The sequence below is a fragment of the Ursus americanus genome, chromosome 15, assembly GCF_024610735.1.
Source record: "Ursus americanus isolate L20-20 chromosome 15, mUrsAme1.1.p, whole genome shotgun sequence".
NCBI lineage: Eukaryota > Metazoa > Chordata > Mammalia > Carnivora > Ursidae > Ursus > Ursus americanus.
In genome coordinates this window covers 40,532,823-40,560,148 of record NC_142141.1, presented here as the reverse complement: position 1 = coordinate 40,560,148, position 27,326 = coordinate 40,532,823, and the positions used below count along the sequence as shown (strand labels likewise).

The window sequence follows — 27,326 nt, the reverse complement described above, 5'->3', positions numbered from 1 at the left end:
TGGGGGGTGTTTTTCCCTTTTTTCACTACATCTTATTCAAAACGGTAGTCCAGAGCCTGGAAATAAAAACAAAGCAAATGATAAGAGATCAGAAGTTCCCCTGTAGAATCCAGGGCAGACATTTCTCAAAGAAATAGTTTTGTTTAAAATTAATAGAGTTCTCCTCACCCCTATTATTGTTTGCTTGCCTAGTGTTTTTTTTTTTTTTTTTAAGATTTCATTTATTTGACAGAGAGAGAGAGCGAGCACAAGCTGGGGGAGTGGCAGAGGGAGAGAGAGAAGCAGACTCCCAGCTGAGCAGGGACCTGATGTGGGGCTCGATCCCAGGACCCTGGGATCGTGACCTGAGCTGAAGGCAGACTCTTAACCGCCTGAGACACCCAGACGCCCCTGCTTGCCTAGCTTTTTGTTTGCTGTTCATTTGCTTGTTATTGATTGCCTAGCTTTTTATGTAAGTACTGGCTAATCTCAGTAAATGACATTTGCAGAAAAAGTAAACCATGCTTCTTCCTTCTGGTTCTTTCTCTTATACCTTCACTTGAAATATCCTTCCTTCTACTTCTGCCTATCAAGATTTTGAAGCCCCCCTCATCTTTCAAAGAGACTTCTCTAATAGTGCCAGCCTCTGTCATCTCTACTTTCTCTGATTGCCAATTTCATTTGTCTGTTTCTTATATCATAGCACTTAAAATCAGAAAGACCCCTCCAGATTTATAAATAAGGTAGATGTTTTCAAAAAATTTTTGGTAAAGCTGTTGTGTGGATATTCAAACTTATTTCCTCTAGCAACAGACATATTTACTTAATAGATATTTGTGGAATTATCTTTTAAGCTAGTAGAGTCAGATAGATAGCCTGCATGTCACATACACACACACATCCTCTCCTCAGCTCCAAAACATCTCTAATTCTTCCTGATGCTCTTTGCTCTGACACCAGATACAACCACAGAAGTTGGTAACATGGCCCTGCAGGTGCCCACAGCCAGGTCCTGGAAGGAGCCAACACTGGACCAAAGCCCACCTGGCACTGCCATCCACATGCTACTGAGAGCTGTGCTGGGGACTCTGAGGGATACAAAGAGATAACAGACACAGTCTTCCTCTCTTAACAGGATTTATTATATTCCATAATGAATCATAGTTATTACTATACTTTTCATATTCCCCTCTTCCATATAATAAATCCTTAGGAGCCATATGCCATATCGACCCAGAGAAGGGACATCTGATTCCTTCCAGAGATCTGGGATGGCTCAATGGATGGGGTGGTGTTAGACTATTCCATATATTTTCCATAGGAACACCCACAGAAATGGGTGATACCCTAGAGCAGAAGAACAACATGCACGGTGGTCCTCAAATAGGAAATTTTATGGCCCATTCAAGGATCAACAGATAGTCTATGAAGCACAGATGTTCCGTCCGTGTTTTAAGTTGCAGACTAAGGAATTTGACTTATCTTACAAGTACTAGATTCAGTAATGGTTTTCAAGTTGAGTGACAGAGTCAGAGTATTTGTTTTAAGGTTACTCCGACAGTGAGGTAGAGAAACAGCTAGACTGCAGAGAAGCAGAGCAGTGGTGGAGGCAGAGACAGGTGTAGAGGCCTTTGCTGTAGCCCCACTGGGAAGTGACCAGAGGCTGTGCTGCAGGAAAGGTGGCCTTGAAGATGGAAAGTCAGGAGGAAGTATGACTGATGGGTCAGGGGAGGAAGGGAGCAGGGCCAGCCTATCAGGCAGAGTGCTGGCTTCTGTGATCAAGGGGTCCTTGGTGGTAGAAAAGAAGGATAAGAATTTCCTCTCCACCTTTTTTGTGAAGGCAGGACCAATTCTAAGCAATAGTTGGAATAAGATTTTGTTTACCTTCAAAACCTCCAGTTTCCTGTCCTCTCCTCCTCTGTTGCTAGTCCTTCTCTTCACAGGTTTCCTGAAGCCTGGTGCCCTCATACTGCTCTCAGCTCCCCTACTGAGGGTACCCACAGTCTCCCCAGCTGCTAGGAGACTCCAGGCGCTCCCAAGAAGTCTTCTTTTCTCCTCCAGGTCATTTCCCCCCACCCCTTTCGCTACCAACATCAATAACAAAAAAGGCCATCCAACAAGTGAAATCTTTTCCATTTCTTCCAAGCGGTACATTTGCTAATAAAACAATCTGATTAACTCAGCTCTATGGTGGCCAATAATTCTGTGACAGTTAGCAAACTATGTGCATCTTAACAAGAGAACCCTTGTTATTTCAAAGAGTTTCCTACCGGTATCATTTAAAAATGAAATTTAAAGATAAAATCACAAAGCTTGGAATCCAAAGATGTTAGAGGAAATACCATGGTAGACCAGTAAGCCTTGTCTCCGGGAGCAGCTTCCTTAAGATGCCTCTGCTTGTCAGTACCTTCCTTTCAACTTACTAAGTTATGTTTCCTAAAACTTCTCGGTTTGTTCACAGTGACTTCGGATAGGGATTGAGAGGGGAGGTGAAGGGCTAGGGTATGAACTATTCCTATAGATGAGAGGTCAGCAGTTATAAGGCCAAATCGTACACATTCCAGGCTTTGCTGGCCAGTCTCTGTTGCAGCCATTCACCTCTGGCTTTGTAATACAGAAGCAGTCATAGGCAATAAGTAAACTAATGGGCATGACTGTCTTCCACTAAAAATTTACAAAAATAGATCTGGAGCCAGATTTGGCCCCCGGACAGCAGTTTGCCAACCCCTCTATAGATGATCATGTGTGAGCCTGGGACAGCCTCTCTTACCTGCTTCCTGTGTGGGCTCCCATGAGCACACCCTAGCTTTCCAGTCAGATTCTTCAAGAAGTGCATAGCCTTAGAAATATATATCAGCAAATAAGCATGAAGTTAGTACCAGTCTTGGAAAATAAAGAGTTGAGGGTACAAATCTTATTGATCTGGAAAAGGCAGCGGAAGGCCTCAGGGTGCCCCCTGGAACTTGCCAGTACATCAACACTTAGCTGCAGTGTCTTCAGCCCAACTAGTAACCCTTCATTTAAAACCCGCCTAAATGGTATGTTCAGTTAAAATGATCTTCCATTTTTCTAAGCCAGATAATCATGTAAAACTTTCTCTAACGAAACATTTGCAGAGAGAAAACATTTGTATGGGAGTGTCTTAATTCATGCCTTGTTTTCTTTCCTCCATCCCTCCTGTTTGCTTCTTGGGTCTCTTTTAGCATGTCTTTCTTTTCTGACAGCTCACCCACCTCTACTTTTTGTGTGTCTTGTGATTTTCCTACACACACACAATTTTTTTGTTTTGCAGTTTAGGATAAAGAATATCAGGGGCCTCTGGGTGGCTCAGTCGGTTGAGCATCTGACTCTTGATTTTGGCTCAGGTTGCGATCTCGGGGTTGTGGGATCGAGCCCCACATCAGGCTCCATGCTGATTGTGGAGCCTGCTTTAGATTCTCTCTCTCTCTCCCCCTCTCCCCTGCTCTGCCATCTCTCCCTCCCTAAAAAGAAAAAAAAAAAAAAAAGTCGTCCTGCTCCCAGAAATATGTCCAAGGAGAGCAGGCAGCCAGCTTCTGCTGAGAAATGACCCAAAGATCTGCCTTTAGTAGCCAGCCCACAAGCCAAAGAAGAGCTCCAGGCTCAACATGTTCTCATCCACTAGGTCATGGAACACGGCGAGCATGATAGATTCCTGCTTTGTAGAGAATGTCTGCACTCGCCTTGCCTCCATTTGAAATCAATACCAAGGAGGAACGTGCAGATTCTCCTTCTTGCGATCCACATCTCCTGTTATTTTTGAAGAACTGAGTCCCTTGAGGACATTGTCCTCTCCTTGGGATGGTGACACATACAAACCCGCCACAGGGGAGGCAAATGTGGGCCAATGACTGATTACATTCCAACATCCTTAAAGGTGATTTCTTTGCCTCAACTTTGCAAGGGACTAAGAAATCTATTTAATCTGTATATGTAAAAATCATCCAGATAATCACCCACAAAGTCTATTAGGCCCATTCACATTGTTTGGGGATGACCAATGGGAGGAAACCAGAAACAGGCTCGGAACAAGGGCAACACTGTTTCATTTTCAGAGCCCCAGCCTGAATGCCTGGGTCTACATCAGTTGTGGCTTTTCCCCAGCTGCCTCTGATGCTCTGCACACACGTTCTATGTGTGCTAGAACATTCTGGGGTCTGGCAAGTTTTACTTTTCAGTTTTACTGTTTTCCTCTTCAGTCCTGAGTCCCTTTTGTTGGAAAGCAGTGACTCTAGTGTAGCAGTAGATTTCTGTTTTAATTTTTGCAGTCAATTCACAGGCTTCTTGCTGCTTTGGGCTGATTTTTTGTTGTTCTGATCCCTTTTTCTGAATGGTTATTCATTCCCAGCCCTGGCCTCTGTGATGGCCATCTGGTTCTCCTTCAGTCACTCAAACATCTGCTCCAGAGATTTGGAAAATGAGCTTCCTTTGGCAGCCTCAGAATAATCTGAGTGTGACTGAAGCATGAAAGGGAAATGGCCACGCTCCGCTGTCCTGTAGATACTGACCAGGGGGAGGAGCCAGCACAGCTCCCTAGGGATTTAGAGCTTGGATGTCTTCTGTCACATCTGCAGATTTTTTTTTTTTTTTCAAGTGCTGGGAACTGTAAAAACATGGCACGAACTGGGTGCAACCCATCCTCCTGCAGTTTTCCTTGGGATCGGATTTGCTTGTGTAATGGAGATAGTTGGAGATGAAAGCCACACTTTGCATGGTTTGTTTGCAAGGCTTCAAAAGTTTGCTGAGAAAGACAGATGATGCTCAGGGTTCAACATTGTATTAGTCACAGTGTGTTTAAGGAGATCTCATAACTGGTTTGGACAGCAGTTATAGAACATTTCTAAGTACTAGACTTTTAACTTGGACCCAGGGGGCCTGTCTCTAAGGTAATGATGGTTTGCTCCTCTCCTTCAGAAGAATAAAATTTACCAGAAGCTAAAACTCAATCCTAGGCTGTTTCTCCTCTGAAATTATTTCTAGCCTCATTGTCCAGTGCAGCTTTTCAGAGGTGCTGCCAAGAGAGAAAAATGTCAACATAATGACGAGATTCAAATAATTACAATCCCAACAAATTCAAACCTTCTTGTAAGTCATAATCCAAAGACATTAAAATCAAAAGTAATTAACATCCAATCTTAAATTTCCTTCACCTTTTCAGTTAAAAACCAAAGCACTTGATAGCCTCCTGCAGTTTCTCCTATTCTTTATTTTGCTCCATCTTCACAAATGAGATTCTTGATGCCCGGGAGAGGTTGTGCTCGTCAGCACCCGCAGCCTGGGTGATTTCTGTCCGGAACAAATATGGCTCTTTCAGCTCCAAGAAAGTTGGATTTGTTCAACAGCAAGTCTCTTGTATGCTTTCTCTTTTAGTGAAATGTAAATGAACAAAGACTAAATGGACCTATACCCTTGACATTTAGAAAAATGAGCCAGTCCCTCATTCCTAGACAGTTGTCCCAGGCAGACTTTATTCCCAGAACCTCATTTAATTTTGCCCGAAGACCACATCAAGAACTGTAAAAAGTCTGAGATTTTACAGTATGGTTTCATGGATGCTGGCACAAGACATGAGATTCCTGGGTCAGAGACAAACAACTTTATTACTGATGGCACAGCAAGTAGCTGTTGGCTTTCTGCAATCCCAGTTTAGAGCATCATGTTTGCATACTGTCCCCCGCAGCCCCACGTCCCATAGGAGTGATACAGAGGCGTGCAAGTAGACGCACAGGCTTGGGATCTGTGTCACAGCTAAGGAACCTGATTGTTGGCAACCAGCATCTTTTATGATAGGCGCGAAGCAAATCTGACTGCCCTTTGCTCCAGAGAGAGATGTTATCTTTATTATACTGGACCATAAACAAACCTGTCTCTTCCTTCAGAGACACTATCTTTGACTTTCAGGTGGTTTGCTCTACAAACATCCTTGAAAAGATAGATAATCCAGAGTAAAAACGGCCTATGCACGCTGCTCACAGGCCACACAGAGATGGGAGAGCCCCGTGGAGGATGGCTGCCCGGCAGCCCGTAACAGACCCAGTCAGATCAGACAAAGGGCAGCTGATGAAAATATTCTTGTCTTCTCTAAATACAACTCAGTCTGTGGCAGTTATTTGGAGTCCATAACCATGAATTTAAACGCAACTGGCAGAAATCCTCCTCCCAATCTGGATGAGGGAAATCAAGTTGGTCCTGTGTCCTGTGGTCCTATCAAGTTCGTTTATATTCAGAATCTGCTTTATTTGCCTTTGCACTTCGAGATGAAAGTAGAGGCTCCCCGATGCACTGCGGGTGTAGACTGTGCCTCTGACAGAGCTTCTGTGTTCGCTGGTGCAGGCGTTTGCAGTCCTGAGCCACATTTTCCATTTCCACCACCTCTCAGACCTGCAGAGAAGGGCTTTGACTAGAGAAAGCTGCGTTTCTCCTCCCCGTTTATTCAGCTGGAAAACACCCTCTGCAGATTCATGAACCAGACCTGCCGCTGATGATGCGGAAGCTTACCCCCCAATGAGCTTGGAAGGCTCATACTTCTGCCACCTGCTCCTGGAGATTTGTCTTTCCTCAGGTTTTGAACATTCCAGGAGTTGAGTAACACGGCTTTCTGCTACATATTTTGGGGCAGTAATTGGATATGTCTCGAGAGTTTCATATCTATCTCCTTTTGGGAAGACTCACTTGAGTTTCTGTTTAACCTGCTGTTTAAATGGACTCCTTTCTTCTTTCCCAGCCCTGCTTGCTGAGTCTGGGGGCTTGCTTTATTCATTTATTCATTCATTCATTCATTCATTCGTTCATTCGTTCATTCATTTATTTGAACTTCCCTTCTTCCTTTGCTTTCTGACATCGATTTTTTTTTCCTAACATACTATTCTAGATTTCAGTCATGTGGGGCTCATCATTGTGAAAGATACGGAATTAACGAGTCTTCTGTTTTCTAAAGTATCCGTTGTCCATATGCATCTTGACCACCACCACCACCACCTCTGAGTTGCCTAATTCCAGCCAGGAATTCCCCCCCACCCCCCGGACCAGCATCAAGTTCTGGCCTATTATCATCCTGCCTGGCTCCCCTTGGTATGTCTCATGTTTGCTTCCTTTCCAGTCCTAATCTCATACTTTTCTCAGGCCACTTCCTTCAGGCCAACAAAAATAACTGTGTCCCTTTAAAATTGACCCAGGAATTTTTTTTAAATCTCCTTCTGGGCTTCTTCACCCTTCACCTTTAAATCAGTCCAAACATTCTGATCACTCTCGACAGGTTTTCCAAATCCTCCTGCTCAAGCTCTGCAGTTTTTAACCACCTCTCGTTGTCGTCTGGGCCTGAGACGTCCATAGGAGCGTCGTTGCGTTCCGTTCCCCGTGCTTTTGCCTCTTTTTCTCGGCTGGATTTCTTTAGTCCCCAGTCACGCCCTCCAATCTAGTAAAAACTAAAGTGTCTCCCCACTCGTGTGACGCCCACTTTGTGGTCAGGAACTGGCCTCCCAGGCCTCCCAGGCCTCACAGACTCCTCTCACCTGCACGGCCTGTTGTCTAGGAGCTCCGCTTTTCCTTCACGGAACCCTTTCCGTTCCTCTAGTTCATCATCGCACGTTCCTTTACCATCTCTCTGCCACTGCTTCTACTCTGATTATAAGGCCAGAGTGTGTTCTCAGATCATCCTGGATGTCCTGTGAAAACCTCGCTTCCAAAAGCATGCATTTCCAGGTACACGCATTTGGAACAGTCTTCTCAGCTGATGGGTTTGCAGTAATTTTATGGAATTTTTTTCTCATCGTGAATCCAGCAGATGGCATATTCGTGCCGGGTCACCATTTGTCTTGCTTTGTTCATTCATTAAACGTGCTGCCATGTGTAGGTAGGAAGTGGAGATGCTTATCCCTGCAGTCTACAGCTATAATCCCAGGCTGCGTAATCATCAACTCTAGAGGCACCGTGAGCATTGGTGGGGAGAAAGCTCAAGGTGTTTTGTTTCAGCTGGACCTTCACTCTACTTCTATGATGCACGTTGGGTACTCTGCTAGTACTCCAAGTGCAGTGTTATTTAATCCTCATAATAACCCTGTTAGATCATTACCAGGTAATTTTAACCCCTTAAACCCTTTTAAGCTCGGCTCTGTTTGAACCAGGGCAGTAGTGAACTACAGAGGCCCTGGCCCTGCCCTGCTTCCGTCAGCCTGGGCCTCCATGTTCTTTATTAACTCTCGGGGTGATTCTGTTGCACTCCAAAGTTAGTCCAGGTCATTCCTGACGCTTGGGAATCTCCTCAGAATCAGATCCATTCTGAGCACCTGCGTCAGTCCCTTTCCACTCTGGCCAATGCTTCAGCCTGGCTACATCCCCACTTCCCGAGACCCTTTATGGGCAACTCCTGAGCTTTGTGGGGGGAGTTCTCTGTTCAAACTGGGTTGCGTTTGAGCTTTCTCTGATCCCAGCTTAGAATTCAGTTTTCTCAAGTTGGATCCACTTTCACATATTCATCTGCATACCGGTTTCCAGAATTTCGTTGCTGTCTTTTGTGCTCTTTGCCCTGTGAGATTATGTCTTTCATTTCAATATCTCTTCTCTGTCACTTGAGTGTGGTTTCAAATGAGAAAAAAAGGGAAATCTGCCATCTTTAATCAGAAAACTATCACTTAGGGACATCTGGGAGGCTCAGTCGGTTAAGCGTCTACCTTCGGCTCAGTTCATGATCCCAGGGTCCTGGGATCAAGTCCCCCACCAGACTCCTTGCTCAGTGGGGAGCCTGCTTCTCCCTCTGCCTGTCGTTCCCCCTGCTTGGGCATGTGCTCGCTCGCTCTCTCTTTCTCTCTGACAAATAAATAATCTTAAATAAAAAAAAACAACTATCACCTAATTCTTAAACCCCATCTTTCAGATGAGGACATTGAAGCTCAAGGAGAATGACTAATGTACCTAAATCGCTAATAAACCAGGATTTGTATCCAGGCAGCTGCTCTACCACCTCACTATAAAACCAGAAGCTAAATATTCTTCTGCAGTGAGAGAGAATGTCATAGGCTGCAAGTGTAGAAAACCGTCCAAACAGAAAGGCTCTGACTTGGAAATTGGCAAATTATATTAGATTCCATTAATATAATGGCACTGTTGTATAACACATGAATTAGAAATTGCTGATGAATAATAGATTATACCAGCGGAACCAAAGGCTTTCCAGGAGAACTTTTTGCACATTTCATTTTAGAAAAACTAAAATGACATCATTTCCAGAACAGTTTGATTTGTTCTGTGCATCTAAAAAAATTAAAATACAGCAAAGGGACCGTTTAGAGTGTGGGCATTTTCCGACAATAGTCAGAAGACTGAAGAGAGGAGCATTGTGGTCAAAATTGCACTTTGTATATTATTGCTGCCTGTTCCCTGAGTTCCGAACCACCTCAAATCGTGACAGGCTGTTTTCTGTTACAAGAGGAAAAGGTTCTGTTTAAATTCGGAACCCCATGCAAACACTTTCCAGGGGTTCTGAAATCCGACGCTACTGCCTTGAGCTCAACAGTGTACCGTCTGCATCTCTTCGAGATGTCTCTAGGTCCATTCTGATTGGTTTTAGTTACGGGCTTTCCGTAGTAATGCAACACACACCATCTTTCGCGTAAGATTTCCTTGGTATAAGAGATGGTATTTTATAGATTATAGAAACCAAATGTCATCTCATTCTTTGGCACATTTGAGATTTTAAAAAAAGAAGAAGAAGGTTATTCCTTAAGGCTGTGATTCTCTTACTTCTAAACCGCCTCTCTCAGATTCTGAAAATAAAGAAGAGTTGGCTGCAGTTGGGCTCGCATCACAGGAGCACAGATTTGACACAGTGCATGTTCGCTCCTGTAAAACTACGCCGCTCATCCTGCACGCTCATTCTCTGCACACGTGATCTAGCCTAGATCTCGGATATATGTTATAAACAAAAAGGTGTTACTTCGGGGTCTCCATTCATTTCCTCATCTGTCAATGGAGAGAATATTTTTTACCTTGGGGCACATATTTGCTGCGAACATCTAATGGGAAAAATGTCAGGAATACGAACTCTACAGTATGGTACGGTATCGATCATCCAAAGTGTTAACTTAATTAAAAAACATCTAAGAATGTAGGGAGGGAAAATCCTCGTGACGCATGAAGCTGAAAATCAGGAGACTGAGGAGTCTCAGCCTTGCCTGTAACGAGTTGAAAAGCCTTGAGCAGGTCACTTTCCTGTCGGTTACTCCTATGAGGGCTTATGTCATCTCCAAAGTCCCTCCGATCGCGTGAAAAGCTGGGGCCACGCCAGAAAACCAGAGGAAAAATGGAAGAAGGAAACTTCCTAAGTCCAGAAACAGTGGGCCAGGATTGTTTGCTTCCCTTGACACGAGCTCCTTGGACCTGTTTTCTGAGGGTCTGGGCGTTGGCCGCTGTGGAGTCATCCAGCCCCTGACTGGGCACCGAGGAGGTAATGACGAACCCGCTGAGGAATGCCCTCTCCGAGGGCTGATAGCCCGGGTCAGGGGGTGTGAGAGGAAGAACCAGGAACTTAACTGAGTCTCCAGTAATTGCTGTTTACAGTCCGGACACAGGTTCTTTCCATGAAGCTTTTGAATTAAGCAAAGGGGAGGCCCTGAGGCTTCTCTCTGGATTATTCCTATTTGCATGTCTCCTCCTGTGCCTCAGATCTCTGGCAGGTCTCCAAGAGGGTTCATTTTGCACTGGGTGTGAATTAAATGTTACAATTCGGGGTTGGGAAAGACATCCCTCTTGAGAATCTCTAAAATCATCCTCAGGATTCCATTCTTGCCTTTACTTCGTAATTTAAACCTGGAGACCTGCCAATCCCCGACCTTGTAATAGGGATTCACCCAATTTATCTTTATGTATCGGGATTCATTTGCTTTCCCACGGCCCCTTCCTCAACTTGCCTGCAACTCCTCATTTCTCAGACCTTTTTTTTTTGCCCTCTTTCTCATCCAGAGAGGTACTTGAACTTGAGGGGGAAGGGGGAATTTTGCAAATCTCCTATATTACATATAAGATTTACATATAGGGGCATCTAGCTGACTCAGTCTGTGGAGCATACAGGTCTTGATCTCAGGGTCATGAGTTCGAGCCCCATGTTGGGTGTGGAGCCTACTTAAAATACAAAAATTTACATATAAACAATTACCTCTTAGAAGGAGGTGGGGTTTATCTGGGAGATTACTTTATGCATTTTCATATACTGAATTTGATATACAGTGTATAATTTTTATTATCAGTTAACATTCAGGATTTGGGGTGGGTTTTTTTATATTATAATTACGTGATTTTTTGATGACCATGAGTGTTTCAAGATATCGTCTATGTCTTTTTAAATTCATATATGTTTCTTCACATGAATCTTACCTGTTTTAATTAATATGAATTTTTCCCTTCAGAAGCTCAAAGGAAAATAAAATTTCAAATGGGAAAACTCATTGTTTGATGTATCTCTTAAGCTTTGTACATGTAAATTTACTTCCCAAATTTTTTATATACACTCTCAAGCATGTAAGTCTCTTTTTCTTCTCTAATAAATGTAGTTTTTTGGGGTTGTTTTTAGCATTTTTGGCTTTTCTCAGTGGACCCTATAGAACCTTGAGACCTTTCTTTCTGCATCACCTCTTGGGGTCTGGTAGCAGAGGAGTACAACGTGTGGGCTGACTTTCTGGGGCTACCTGCCCGTGACCTGAGCAGAGCTAATCAGTACTCAGGAGTATAGCACACAGACAGCATGGTTGACCCAAGGGGTGTAGTTTTTGGCTGCCAAAAAAATTAACGTTTTACTGTATTTTGGAATTGAGTTTAAATTTCTGGCTTAATGTTTCTTGCAATTCACGTTATAGGAAAAAGCACTAGTCCACAAGGCAAGAGGCCGGGGCTATCGCTGTGGCTTCGTGACACCCTCACCGCCCCCCCCACCCCCGCCCCGTGACCTTGACCGTTTCCTCCAGAAATGAAGTGGCCCCTGGGACCATTTCCACTTTGAAACCTGCTGCTTCTATGCTGTGCAGGGCCTGCACGCTGAGGAGGGACTTGCCGGCCCAAGGCTGTATGGTTCCAGGTTATCTGAGGGCCGGTGCTTCGATCCCGGGAAGCTTTTTTTCCTCACGTGATACCTGTACTGCTGATCTTCAAGCCTTGAGATAACTTCTGGGAGGGGATCTCATCAATGATTGCAAGCCCGCCTCTCCCATCAGCTCGGTGTTCTCTGCATTTCAGATGCCCGGGACAGATGAGCCCCAAGATTCGGGTGGCCCCGAGGAGTCCAAGGGAAACCTGGAAAGTCCCAAACAGGGCAGCAGTAAAATGAAACTCAAGAGTCGTCTTTCAGGTGAGTGGAACTCTTTGCGGCCTGTCTGAAAGGGAGCTTCTAGCCTCAGGAGTGCAAAGATAAAGTCATTAACAGAATGAGCTCTTTTCTCCAGTTAACAGCCTCCAAATTGTTTTTCCTTTAGAGAGCCCATGCCCCATGCATAAACTGCGTTGAGCCCGGCTGCCCAGGTGAATATTTTTATTTGAGTCATAATGAAGTGAATGTCAACATCTCCGTTTGTCTCTGCTCAAACCTAAATTTCCTGTGTCTATGGTTCATTTACTTCCACAGAACTTGGGTGATCCATGCCCTGTGGAATATTCCTAGTGGCCTATCTTCCTGGCAGTCTCCCCCAGGCCCTCGGTCCACCAGAACCAGGGGTAAAGCGCTGTTTACCTAATGTTAAATCTGCATCTCAAAGAAGCAGGTGGGAAAATGGGATGGGAGTTGCAGCTCTGAGAACAAAGAGATTTCACATTTCTTGGTTATAAGCTCCTAGCAGCTGGCTTGTGCCCTGAGAAAGAAAGTTCCTGTTGAAAGCCGAGGCCACGTGCAGGCACCCGTTAGGATCTGTGGGTCCTAGGCACTAACTCCCTGATGGGCTCTTTCCCCTATTAAAAAACAAACAAAAAAAAACCCTGAAAGTTGTATTTTGTGGCTGCATTCGTATAAAGATGCAAGCTGGATTCTTATTTATCTCTCCATTACTATGATGTTTATACTTAAAACTTTCTTGTGGGCCCTCGTACGGTGACTGCTGGCCTGATGGAGAAGCCAGCCCCTGCTGCCTGCCCATGAAAGGCAAAGGCGTCTCATGTGACCTTGGGCCGGTCACCTTAAGACCCTGAACTTCCTCTCCCTCACCTGAAAAAAAGGAGATCATAATCCTGGCTTTGAAAGGGCGAGCAGATTAAAAACAAACAAACAGACAGGTACGAGCAGCCCGCCCAAGCATGGCGTGGTAACCTCCACAACCCGCCAGTCTCCTCGTCCGCACAAATCCGGGCGGAGGGGCGGTGTCTGTGCCTGCCAACGAGGACCCCACAGGCTGGCCCTCTGCTGAGTGTTCTCAGGTAAAGTGACTGGTACAGGACCCTAAAATACATCTGTTTCTTTTGACAAACCCGAGTAACAGTGAATTAGTCTGCATTTGTAACTCATTATAGTTAGGCCATACATACCTGAACGCGGGTTTGCGACAACACAGTGACACGGCCAGAGGCTGATAAGTTGGAGGGGAGACATCGTGCCTAAGGCCCTCATGTGGAGGGCCAGCTCCCCTAAACCCCAGCTCCCCTAAAGCCCTGAGGAATAACAGAGAGAAATACATTGAATTCCTGTGTGTGTTTGGGGCCTGGACGTCACAGGGCATAGCGGATGGAGATCTTTAGGTCAGCTGTCTTGGCAGTTAATCCACACCTTATAAACAGTTCCCAGGAGGGCCACAGAGCGCTGGGGAAGTATCAGGGACCTTTGAAATCTGTGCAGTCACATTCCTCATTTTATGGATGAGACCAGAGAAGTTAAGGGAATCCCAAAGGTCACTCATGCAGTGCCAGCAGAAAGATCTGCCTCCCAGGTAGTTCTTAGCCACCCGTGGCTTCCTGAGAATCTTGACAAGAATCCTACTCCCCAGCCTGGGGCTTTATAGATAGAGATATGGGGAGGGGGTATAGCTGGGGACCTTTCAAATCCTAATTCTCTAATGCTGTCTCTCCTATTAATTTAGAACAAGCAGCACGTTCAGCTGAATAGTAAATCCACAGCTGGCCACTGTTTGCCACAAATGGATGTCACCCTCTCTTCCGGTCCTTCCCAGACGCCTGGGGCCATAATAAGCAAATTTGTCCAACAGGCATGAGGTCAGGTAGAACTGTGTTCAGTTCTCAGCTCTGCCATGAGGGGCTGTGTGACCTGCGACAAGTGACGTGACTTCTCTGGGTCTCTGTTTCTTCAGGGGCAGAGTGAGGATTATAATGTACATTTATTCTGTAAATCAGCATATGTGAAGGACCGTGGCACTGCCCCTGCAGAATATGGCAGACACCCCACCACTGCCGTCACTAACATCACATTCATCACCGTCGTTTGCAACCTTATCATTGTTGTCTCCTCTTTCCCTCTCGAGAGGGGAAGACGCTTGAATAGGTTCGGACAAGAATATTCTCGAGAACTTTACGCCATGATAAGGCACGCACCAGAGGTAGGAAGATGGAAGTCTCTCTGGGTCGTGGTACTCAGGGGAGGCATCCAGAGGACACAAGATGAAGGAGAGCCAGGACCTTGGCAAGATTTGACAGAACCCAAGAGGAAGCAACCAGTGGTCTAGACGAGGGAGAAAACACACGAGAAATGTTTAGGGACAATGGGGGAAAATTGGTTAGAGAAGTTTTTGGCAACTGTTTTTCCTCCTCGGCTTTTCTGGAAGATCCAGTAATCCAGCAGGAACATGATTGAATCCAGCAGAGCTTGTCAGAGAGATCAGGGGTAAGGAGCCCCTCGGGGTGGGAGACGGTGGTGCCGGCAAAGTGAGATAAAATGTCAGGCGATATTTATAGGCTCCCCAGTTTTGGAAAGGATGCAGGAGGAGGACAGATCGTGTCCTTTGAGAATCCGCAGGCCAGAGCCACGAATTCATGGAGCAGGGCAGTGGGAGATAAGGCTGGAAAAGTAATTTGAGACCTGTGAAAGAGGCTTACGGAGCTGGGTCTTCATGCAATGCTGTGAAATATGTTCAGTCTAAAGATATTTGAATACAGCAGATTTTAATGTGATCAGCTGCTAATTTGTCCCATAAACTTGGCTATTTATTTCCCGTTTGCTGCAAGCGAGTCAGTCTGGTATTCACCTGTCAGTGTGTTATCTGCAGACACTACCGAATGTGGTTTCTCTTCGGTTGAGGCAAGTGCCTCCCTGTCAGCTCAAAAGGCACTTTCTTCTAATAAATCTTTCTCAGATGAGTAAGCATGCCAAGAGGGATTAATCTGGCCATGAATTAGTAAGTCATGAATTATTAAGGAGGTTCTGTAAAGAAGTTCCAGCCATTTCCACTAAGATTTTTGCCGACTCTGGCTCCAGAATGACTAAAGTGATTTTATACAACATTTTTCCTGCTATTCCAACCTGAATTTTCCTTACTTCCTACTGCTTTTTTTGCCAGCAGGGTTCCCTTTTAATTTTGGTATTTTTGATTCATCCTTGTTAATGCCCTGGGTTTGTGATCTTTTTAAATGGAAATTTCTCTTTGATTGCAAAGGAGTTTCAGGTGTTTGAAAACCTGTATCACAAAGTTAATATGTAGCTTTTGAAAAACCCAGCTTTTAGTGATGTTCATGTTAATATAACTGAATCAGCACTCTTCCAACTTTTCATCACCGTTGCAGACTCCATATATTTAAAAGAGTACAGAATCATCCTGTTTTATTCCATGAAAAACTTTCTGAGAAGTGTTTAGGTAAATTGAATTTTAGGTCATCAAGTAAAACATAGTCTAGGAGAATTTGATACTACAAAGAATCTGTATGTGTATATAGCTATACACACACACACGTATATATACATTTATAATGTATTTTGTAAACACTGTAATGTGATTAAGAGCTATATTCAGTGTAATTGAGCCATCATTTAAAATTAAAATCCCTTAAATTATCTTATTTTAAAATAGCATGTAATATAAATTAGGTACTGATAAAGGTGTCTTTAAAAATTACTATAAAAATTTCCTAAGACACAAAAGGTCTAAGCATAAAGGGAAAAATTGGTATATTGTACTACATTAAAATTATTAATTTTTGCTCATCTAAAAATACCATTAAGAGTAAAAAGCCAGGGCGCCTGGGTGGCACAGCGGTTAAGCGTCTGCCTTCGGCTCAGGGCGTGATCCTGGCGTTATGGGATCGAGCCCCACATCAGGCTCCTCTGCTATGAGCCTGCTTCTTCCTCTCCCACTCACCCTGCTTGTGTTCCCTCTCTCGCTGGCTGTCTCTATCTCTGTCAAATAAATAAATAAAATCTTTAAAAAAAAAAAAGGTAAAAAGCCGAGTCACAGACATGGAGAAGATATTTACAATACATAGATACCATGAAGGACTTATATCCAAAACATATGAACAAAAAAAAATAAAAACTCGTGTAAATCAACAAGAAAAAGAAACCCAATAAAAGAATAAGCAGAACATTCACTTTACAATTTTATCAAATAATAATAACAGGCACTTTATAACTTTATTTTAAAAAAAAGACCACCATACAAATTTACAAGAGTAAAACAGCCAATGGACATTTGAAAGAAGCTTAGTCCAACTGGTCGTCAGTGAAATGTAAATTAAAAACCATAATGACGGCCCCTGGCTGGCTCGGTTGGTGGTACGCAGCACTCTTGATCTCGGGATTATGAGTTCAAGCCCCACGTTGGGTGTGGAGATTACTTGAAAATAAAATCTTAAAAAAAAAAAAAAAAAAAACCACAGTGAAATGTCATTATATACCCATGAGAGTGGCTAAAATTTAAAAAACTGGCACCACCAAGCATGGCGAAGATGTGGGGAAACTAGGACTCACACAGAGTGGTGTTACAACATTGGGAAAGGCGGATGTGTTCCCGTAGCTCAGCATCTCCGTCCTGGGTCTGCCCCCCACAGATAGGATTTGTATGAGAATGTTCCATAACAGTATCTTCTAGATCACGGGTCAGCAAGCTACCACCCACAGCTATATTTGTACAGACCACAAGCTAGAAATGCTTTCTACATCTTCAGTGGGTTGTAACAACAACAAAAAAAAGATGTTTAGAGAATATGCAGCAGAGACCATCTGTGGCCCATAGAGCCTAAAGCATTTACTATTTGGCTTTTACCAAAAAAAAAAAAAAAAAAAAAAATTGTTGCCCCTTGTTCTAGAACTGAAACTGGAAACAAAGTAAGTGTTCATCAGCAACAGAATGGATAGCCAAATTGTGGTATGTTTATACAATGAAATAGTACACAGAAATGGGATGAACAGACGTTTAGCAACAACATAGGGACTTTCACAGACAGACGCTGAGGAGCCAGATATAAAAAAGTACATATCGTATGTGTTCATTTATATAAAGTTCAAAAATAGGCAAAAGTCATCTTTGATGTTGGAAGTCGGGATAGTGGTTACCATGGGTGAAGGGTGGTTAGTGGTGCCAAAGTGACTTTTGGGTTCCAGAAATATTCTGTTTCTTGGTCTGAGTTTTGGTTTTTGGAACATTCACTTTGTGAAATTTCATGGAACTGTATGCTTAAGACTTGTGCATATCTCTGTAAGTTTTTATTCTTTAATTAAAAAGTTTATTTAAAAAGTCATTACATGGAAAAAAAAGCACCTGCCCCAACAATGGAACTGTACCAACCACAGAGTAATGTTCCTCCATCACTAGAAAACTATTTACTGATATCATTCTCGCTGGTGCTTATCGCCTTATCAACCCTGGCTACATCTTACTTAGATGAAACGTATACATTTTCTCATATCCAGTCCAGTGCCTTCAAAGACTGGCACTTTCTTCATAATCTGTCATTAATGGCCCCAATGCATACCCATTAGGCAGAGCGTGTTGGTAGAAAGCAATGAGCTCGTGAGCTTATCTAGTACCTTGAAGGTATTAGACACTAGGCCTTCTGAAAACCATGTAGGGTGTGTGTAAATGCACCAAGTTTATACCTGATGCTCTCATGAGATTCTTCCCACCCCATATCACGCCATGGTTTTTTCCATGTTTTTACAAGGGGGTGTACACCGTCTAGAGTCTGTTGAAGAATATAATGAGCTGATGGTGCGAAATGGGGACCCCCGGATCAGGATGTTGGAAGTCTCCCGAGATGGCCGAAAGCACTCTCTTCCCCAGCTACTGGACTCGACGGGAACATCACAGGTAGTACAGTACCATGGAGCCTTTTGTTTTCTCGTACTGTCAAAGATGCCCGGTTAGGGATGGAAGCCTGGGTCTCTAGGCTTTCTTTTACTCTTTCAGAGACCAGCAAGAGCATCCATGTTGTGAAGAGCTGCCCATCTGTGTGGGCAGGGTATTTGGGACTAGAGATGTAACACAGAGAACGAGGTCTGTCCATGGAGGTTAGGAGGAAGTCAGCCTAGAATTTGAAAACAGTAGAGAAAAATAATCCTTTGTTGGATCTCAACATCTTGATCCCCTTCCTACTGTGTGTTTTGGAACTGAGAGCTGCTTTCAACTGCCAGGAGACAATGGCGCCTCACGGTCTGTGGTCAACCACCATCGCTTGTTTAGTGGGCGCGTCAGGTGTCGGCGTAACCACTGGGTGGGTGCGTGGGTGTTGGGTCATGGTGGGGGGAGTGCATGTGTGTGCCTGTACTGTGTCTGGGATGTTACCTGTTATACACTCATGACTCATACAGGCAAGGTCAGAGGGACTACGGATGGCGGTGAAGGAGGCAGTGATGTTACTATTCCAGGGCCTGCCCCAGAAGAGCTCGGGGGTCCATAATTCTTCACAGGGCTCTTCCACAATTACATCATCCTCAACCCAGTTAAAAGTGGGTAGGGAACTCCTAACCAAGTTGAAGCAGGCTCAGTCTCTGGGGAACTTGTGGAGTGTTCTTTCACCGTCAGCCAGAGGGCTCAAGAGGAACCTTGGCATCTTGCCTACAGTGGAGCAAAGATGGAGGCAGAGGGTGGAGCGGCGACGTCCATAAGTGCATGTAGACTCATAGATCGTAGAGATGAAAAGGACCTGGGGCAGGTCATCTGTGTCGGGTTGTTACTTTGAGTGTGTTATCACCATTTTATAGACAGGACAGTGAATCTTAAAAAGAGTGAGTATTTCACTCGAAGCGATTTGCCGGAATCACTGGGAAGAACGTTTTACCTAGCCAGTCAAACCACCAGTGCCCGTGTTCCAGAGGCAGTTGCTGATCAGGTTATTTTGTGTGGAATCTACCCAAAGACAACTTGAGTTGGGACATGGAGAAAAAGCAGAGCAGAAAACCTGTGTGGGTCCTGGTTAAAACTCCTCCAGACCCATAGCTGGAGACAGGCCCATGGCCTGCTCAGAATAATCCAACTGGACCGACGGAGTCAGGGGGTGGATCAGAAAGTTGTAGGAGAACCACGTTGTCAGGCTGTTTTAGTTAGTGCAGAAAATGAGAGAGGGTTTCCTGCCATCACAGCCAAGGAGGCCTAGCTCTGGGGTGATTTCTTAACTGCTGAGAAACCCGACCATATTTATAGCCCAGAAATACCTATTTCTAACAAGGCTTCTAGAAAGCTCAGGCTGGTGAAGATTTGGGAGGAAAGACTTTTTCCCCTTGTCAAACTGTCCTTTTTCTTTTCTTCTTTTCTTTTTCTGCCAGGATTCACCCTTCTTTTCCCTTGTTCTCTCTCCCTCCCCTGCAAAGCATTGCTGAGAGTAGAGCTACCCAATACAGCTTTCCGCAATGATGGAAATATTTTATGTCTGTACCGTCCAGTGTGGCACCCACATGTGTCTACCAAGCACATGAAAAGTGGCTAGTGAGACTAACGAGTGTATTTTTAATTTTAATCTCCGTTTAAATCTAGACTGCCACAGGTGACTACTGGCTGCCATATTGGACAGCTGTGGTCTAAAAAGTGCAGTGGGACCCCTGAAACTCACCAAGAGAACAATGAAGCATGCAGGCCTCTGGTTCCCCCGGGCTCCCAAAGGGGAGATGGCAGGAGGTGCAGCTGGAGATTGGTGGTCAGAGAGAGTTCCCTTACAAGTCCACACATGAACTCCGTATTCGAGGGTTGGAAACCCATGGGCTGTGTCTGGCCATCTCCATGATGGTTTCAGTAAAGCGGTAGTAACCTTGCCAAGCCAACATTTTTTAAGTGAATCAGAGTCTGGGAGGCCAGCACAGCTGGCAGATACTTTGTAAAACTGCAAAATAATAATTGTTCTAAGCAGCCAGGAATACAAAAATATCACTAGCAGACGTCTCATTTCTACCTTGGATGTAGAATATACTCATTAAGGGTAGAAACTAGTTCCTGATGTCTCTTTTCTCAGATTAAGCACGAATTGATTTTTTTTTCTTTTTTTGCTTATCCTGGAATATCCATCTCATTTAAGAGATTTATTACTCTAAGAAGAATGGCAAGAAGATAGATTGTAGAAGTGCTTTAGCAATAGATCTGCTTGCACTCTTGTTTATGTCCTAGTGTGCCCTGCGGGTGATGGACAGGAAGGGGACTGAGACTTGAGCTCCTGTGTGCCAGGACAGGGGAAGGCGTGGCTGAAGGGAAAGGATTTTATTTTCCAAATGTGAGGGGTTAGAACTGAAGCTGCAGTCTGTCACTGGGTGTTTTATATGGAATAACCATTGTTGGGGTTTGCGGTTTGGGTTTTATAAGAAACAAGGACTTGCTACGTTTTCAGTTGAGCGAATTAAGCTTCAAATGGCAAGATACTTTCTAACCATGATTGTGAACTTGGGATGGGGGTAGGGAGCGGCTTCCAGGGAGAACCTGACCACAGGATAGCCCTCCTACGTCTCTGAGGCCTCTTGGCTTCTGGTTCCTGACTGCATTCCAGAAATCAGGAAGTAGGATGTGTGGGGTACGGTCAAAGAAAGAGCAGCCCTGGGTGCTTGCAGCCTCCAAGCAGCTCCTTCTGTGGAGAGGGAACCATGGCAGCGTGTGACCGCAGGGGCTGGTCCACGGGTGGCATTTATCATACACTCCTTTAAGCGGCTGGACCGGGGATGGAGCAGAGAGAAATGGCTGTCTAACCCAAAAGACAACGAGGTTTTCACAATCTGAATGTATTTTTATGCCAGAGGCCCCAGAAGTGTAAATGAGACTATCCCTGACCTTGCCATGTGCTGACTTTTAGGAATACCACATTGTAAAGAAGTCCACGCGCTCCCTAAGCACCACGCAGGTGGAATCTCCCTGGAGACTCATTCGGCCATCGGTCATCTCAATCATCGGGCTGTACAAAGAAAAAGGCAAGGTGAGCTCTTTCTGCTCACTGTTTTGGCCCCCAGGTGAATGTTAGCAAATATTTCCTAAATGGTTAACTTTATTGTTGTTTTTACATGAAATAAAAAAATGAAAGGTACAAGTAAGAATAGATGAAGTGGCCTTTGTATAGATTCGAGTGGATTCCCTGGCATCCTTTCCTGTGGGCTTCTGCGTGGGTCACACCTTTTTGTCCTTGTGACATAGGGAGTCACCAGCGCCCGGGAGCTAGGGCACAGGCGAGGGTGGAGTGAAGGCTCCAACATTTACTACTATTGAAAGAGAAGCCACCCCTGTAGCTTCAGGGGATATATTCCTAGTTATCCTTTTGAATGAATTTCATAGCATTGCCATTTTCACAGAGAATAATACAAATAAGTTGGTATTATACGAACATCAAAACATCCATTTCTATGTTATACAAAATGGAAAGACTGACACAAAAGAATAAAATAAATGTGGCACCCAAATTGTACAGAATGACTCTCCTGAGCCATTAATGGATCCACGTGAAATTGCCATTTTTGGAGATCAAAGGTTGTCAGATACTGGCAAGTTCATATGTTTCAACCTAAAACTTTCTCTCTTTAATGTAATGCATAGCTAGTGCAATGCAAATAGAGCTGAGGAAGGAAGTGGAAAAGGGAACGCAAATTTAAATTTATAGCTGGTTAGCTTAACTCTGAGCCTAGCTGGGAAGCAGGCCTCAGTTAAATACTAATACAAGAACAGATGCCCTCCGTTAAATACTGCAATGACAACCTGGACCCCCTTCTGCTTGGGGTGTAGGGCCTTGGCTTTAGCATTGCTGGAGGTCGAGACTGCATTCGAGGACAGATGGGGATTTTTGTCAAGACCATTTTCCCAAATGGATCAGCTGCAGAGGATGGAAGACTTAAAGAAGGTAGGAGAAAGCCTCTCGTGGTTCTCAGTGGTGGTGAGCTCTGATTCCATCAGCATCTGCCCCCTTGCAAGATGTGAAGCCAGTGGCACAGCAGCCAAGGCCGTGGGCGTGGGGGTCAAGTAGACCTGAGCTGAATCCAGCCCTTACTACATCATGACCTTGGACAGTTGTAACCTGAGCTTCACTTTCCTCAGTTTGTAAACTTGGAATATTAATACCTATCTCGAGGAGTCACTGTGGGGATTAAATGAGATGATGTGTGGAATGATTTGATATTTTTTATTTGGGTCTTTAAATGTCTGTCTTGTCCCCTTGGTCCTTGATTCGTGTTCCTTGCCTTGAAACTTACTGAGAGCTTGCAGGCCCTTCTTGCCTCGGGGCCGGAGTACAGACTCAGTATTCACATTCTCCATAGCACCTGCCGTTTGCCGTGCATAACATACTAAACGAGTGCTTTTTTTCCGCCCAGCCTTATTGACATGTAATTGATCCCTAACATTGTGTGAGTTTAGGGCGTAGAACATGATGATTTGATATACACGTATGTTGCAAAATGATGAGCACACTGAGTTAGCTAACACGCTCCTCACATCATACAATGACGGTGTGTGATGGGGGAAGGTGAGGACATTGAAGATCTGCTCTCAGAGATTTTCAGCTGGACAACACAGTATTGCTAACGTGCTGGACATTAGATCCCCAGAACCTATTCATGAGTCCTGACTTTTTTTCTTCCCTTATTAACACACTTCCTTCGTGAAATGATTAAATCACGTTATTTGTAGTTACTTTTAGAAATGCTGTGACTGGTCAGTTCAGTTGACCCAAATTGTAGGTACTGTTACGTTCTGCTGGCTTATTTTTTCTAATTGATAAGAATCCACTGGAGTCTCCTTTTTCTAGGCAGAGCTACCCTAGGAGCCTGTGTGCTAATAGTAAGACATGAGCAGGCTTCTTTTGAGGACAGAATATTTATTTCTGTCTCTTAGAGAAAGGATTAACTCCCAGGTGATATTTGTATCTAGTTTCAGAACAATGTAAAATTCTAACAGCATTTTTATAATGGATGTGCCATGTGTTCATTTGATTGAAATTCATCCTGCAATACTGGTAGAATGGAGAAAAATGGAGGAAAAATCAATAGTTAGTAAAGGTTCATAGCACTTGATTCTCCTAAATACGGTTTTTTCACACATGTTCATTTACAATCAAGGTAAATCATTGGAATGTATGTTCAACCTGTTGCATGATCTTTTAAGAATCTTGTATAAAGATATTTAAGAGCATGAGCAATCATTTTGATGACCGTATCCTCTTCCTGTGTGCAAGCAAACCAAAGCCCTCACCCAGTTAGTGATTATTTTTAAACAGATGATTTCACGTCTTTTAAACTTCTGTAATTGCGTTAGAGAGAAAGCACCTAACAAGTGCATGGGGCATGGCCACATTTCCAAACTCATCTACAGGGGTCCTTTCATGGAATACACAGTGTGCTCCTGGGATTAGCTGTCCATGAGAGGTGAAAGGTGTGTTCTGATGCTGATTGGCACTTTGTTGTAGGTCAGGGAAGTCCCTCTTTTGTCCTGAATTGCTGTACAAAGTTCATCTGTTTCTCTCGGGGGCCCCTTCGTCGTGTTTTTGATGAACTGTTATTCCAAAACACAGACCATGTTACAAGAGCACAAACCAAAAACAAACTCCGATAAGTCAACAGGATGTCCAAGTTCTTTTCTATTCCCAGCAGACGCTATCAACAGCTGGGAAAATGACCTGACTCTGCCTTCTGGGGCTTGAAGATGCGGATGAATCCAGGATAGTCTGGGAGAAAGAGAGAGAGAGAATGAATGAGAGAGCAGTTCGGCATGAGCCCACAATAATCTCCTAGCTAGCGGCATGTCGTGATTGCCCAGCTTCATGACTGAGGACCTGGAACGGAATCAGGAAGACCAGGGATCTAGACTATCTCTGGAGGCAGGGCTGCCATTCTTAAATAATATCTCAGCAGCTTTTTGTCTGTGTTATGAAAACCATTTCCCACATGCCATGATGATTCTCCAAGCTCAGAAATCTTGTGTTTCTGCAAATACAGAAGTGGCTTTCTCGCGTGTTGTATATGCTCACGTTTTATTGCCGGTGGCCTTCAGTTTGTGAACAAACACTGTGAGGAAAGACTGGGGGCTCGTTATTGCATTTTGATCCCTAAACTCAGGACGCCTCTTATCAGACTTGGCAATGGCTACAGAATACAGTCTTGATACTTCCCCGGTTGTTTTCAGTAAAGGTGGAGATACAGAAATACTGAGAAAGAATATGCATCATTACTAGTTGTCCCATTTTGTGAAATTCCTGGGAGCTAAGCTGATGAGAGCGCGCTGGGAACGATGAAAATCATTTTATAGAATTGTAAATCAGGTGCCATATGCTTTGGTCTTCTAAAGCTCGATGTTAATGTAATTCTCCTATTTGGTCACCAGGGGATGAAATCCTCGATGTAAACGGAATACCAATAAAGGGCTTGACGTTCCAAGAAGCCATTCATACCTTTAAGGTAACAATAATCTTACCTCTTTTGTCTTCTTTACTTTTCTTCCTTTATTTCCTTCTGGTTTGGGTTCGAGATTTTTTTTTTCCATCTTTGGTCTAGGAACAGTCTGAATGTTTTAGCCCTCCTCTCTTGTTTTTTTCAGCAAATCCGGAGTGGATTGTTTGTCTTAACAGTACGCACAAAGTTACTGAGCCCAAGCCTCACGCCCTGCTCAACCCCCACACACATGAGCAGATCCAGTTCCCCGAGCTTCAACACCAGCGGGGGCAGCTCAGCGGCAGGCCCCGACGAAGGCAGTTCTTCGTCCCTGGGTCGGAAGGCCCCTGGGCCCAAGGACAGGATCGTCATGGAAGTAACACTCAACAAAGGTGATAGCAGCTCTTCCTCACTTTCATTGTATTCTCTCAAGTAACAATTTGTAATCCGTTCTGAGGTTAACCTTTTATATTTTTCCTATAAATTCTCCCTTTGGAACAATCTGCTGCCAACAACATATGGGAGTCTAAATGGACAGCGGGGTCAAAAGTAGAGACGTTGGTCCTTTTACTAAAATGAGAAGAAGTCACCACTAGCACAAAGTCTTTTAAGCTCTCCCCAGATGAATCACTGTGTGTCAGAAACTCATGTTAAAAAAAAAACTAAAAAACAAAAAAATCACAGACTGGCTTAATTCTAGGGCTAATATAAAATTTTAAAAGAACAGGGGCGCCCGGGTGGCTCAGTTGGTTAAGTGTCTGCCTTCAGCCCAGGTCAAGTCCCACGTTGGCCTCCCTGCTCAGTGGGGGAGTCTGCCTCTCCCTCTCCCACTACCCCTCCCCCTACTCGTGCACTCGTTCTCTCTCTCAAATAAATAAAAAATCCTTAAAACAATTTTAAAGAACAAAAGATTATAGTTAACAATACAGTTAACAACTAAAAGTTGTGGGTCTTCACCAAATCTTATGGCTTTTCATCTTTCTTTCCTTTTTCTCTACACCGACTACAGAAATATGATGAGCAATTCAATAACTAAGAGATTAGTTGCTAAAAAAAAAAAAAAAAAGCAAGTGAAAGAAAACCTAAAGTTGTGTATCTAGAATAAAAACTACTGGGGCGCCTGGCTGGCCCGTCGGTGGAGTGCACGACTCTCGATCTTGGGGTTGTGAGTTGCAGCCCCACGTTGGGTGTAGAGATTACTTAAAGTCTTTTGAAAATATATATATATATATATATTACTTCAACTCTGCCCATTTCCAAAAACAGATTTGAGGAGGCTCCTTAGACGAAGCAGAGAGCGGACCGCTGAATAATTCACAGCCCATAGTTGTCAGCCTCTGTTGTTAGCGGAGTCCACTCCGCTGTGGACTTGTTTCATTTACAGAGTATGATGATGTTGACAAAGAAAAACAGGATTTCCATTCTGAGTCTGGTCACAAATAAATGGTTATTGGTCTGAATATACATTCGTGCAGCTTCAGATGCCTTCTACTTTTTTTTAAATTTTGTTTTCTTTGACCGGTGTCTCTCTCAGAGCCGAGGGTCGGATTAGGCATCGGTGCCTGCTGCCTGGCTCTGGAGAACAGCCCTCCCGGGATCTACATCCACAGCCTGGCCCCAGGATCAGTGGCCAAGATGGAGAGCAGTCTGAGGTTCGTCGCAAATCCAGCCGTACAGGCTTCTCGTGCGTTCATGAATTAATCGATGGATGTACATGCAGCGTATCTGCCCTATTACATCCTTGCGTGAGGTTCCCAGCGTTTGTATTATTGGCAGGAATATAGCCAAGATTACAATTAATAGCATTTCCCGAAAGGTGAAAAGCTAATCTGAAATGAAATTGGGTTGAAGCAGAAAACTCTGGATCTTGGCTTGCCTATTTTGATCTATTTGGACTCAGAAGCTCAGTTTCGGAAACTTGACAAAATAAAATCTATATAGATATCTATGATTATCTAAGTATTTTCTTTCTTGTTTATATTCATTTAAGTAAAATTCGTATGTGATGCTGGGAACTGCTCCTAACAGCTCATAATCTCTGGATACCAAAGTGTCCCGAAATCCTATCCTTCAACAGGAGGCTTTTATGATTAAGTATAATCTCTTGAACCTGTCCTGTTGTTTCATTCCCTTTTGAAAGATGTTGTCTAGATGCTTATTGTCTGAAATCACTGCGCATCTGATTTCTCAGTCACGCTAGTTGACTGGTAGCATGGGTGTTCTGTTTATACAAGAGAGGTCTAGGTGTTCTATTGTAGAGTAACTGCAGTGGGTCTGTGCCCACCGAAATTTCACAAGAAGTACACACATTGCACAAAGCACCCTGTGCAAACAGTATCACCTTTCTCCCCTGTAAGCTTCCAAGTCCTTGAGCAGTTGAGGAATTGTCAAAATGACATTCCTTAAGGTTGCCATTTTGGGGCCCTGTCAATAGATTATATTATGTTTTTAGTTAATCATCAGAGTGAATTTCCATACAAAAAAATTTTTAGCAAATCATCCAAAGTACATTAAAGAAAATATACTTTTAGAACCCCAGGAAAAAAAATCCTTTAATGACATCCCAAGATGATGTTTCTTTCTTGAATGGTTCCATATG

The 27,326-nt window shown here is 43.9% G+C and overlaps 1 protein-coding gene across 8 annotated transcripts in view; it reads left to right on the top strand.

Moving 5' to 3' along the window:
• PDZD2 (PDZ domain containing 2) overlaps window positions 1-27,326 on the top strand; it is a 379,689-nt gene that overhangs the window by 320,611 nt on the left and 31,752 nt on the right. For all 8 annotated transcript variants that reach the window (XM_087867951.1, XM_087867952.1, XM_045787182.2 and 5 more), the window contains 7 exons: window positions 12,220-12,331; window positions 18,070-18,215; window positions 21,175-21,294; window positions 22,092-22,206; window positions 24,681-24,754; window positions 24,894-25,119; window positions 26,262-26,379. In XM_087867951.1, coding sequence (XP_087724077.1) covers window positions 12,220-12,331; window positions 18,070-18,215; window positions 21,175-21,294; window positions 22,092-22,206; window positions 24,681-24,754; window positions 24,894-25,119; window positions 26,262-26,379 — 911 coding nt within the window. The remainder of the gene's footprint in view (window positions 1-12,219; window positions 12,332-18,069; window positions 18,216-21,174; window positions 21,295-22,091; window positions 22,207-24,680; window positions 24,755-24,893; window positions 25,120-26,261; window positions 26,380-27,326) is intronic.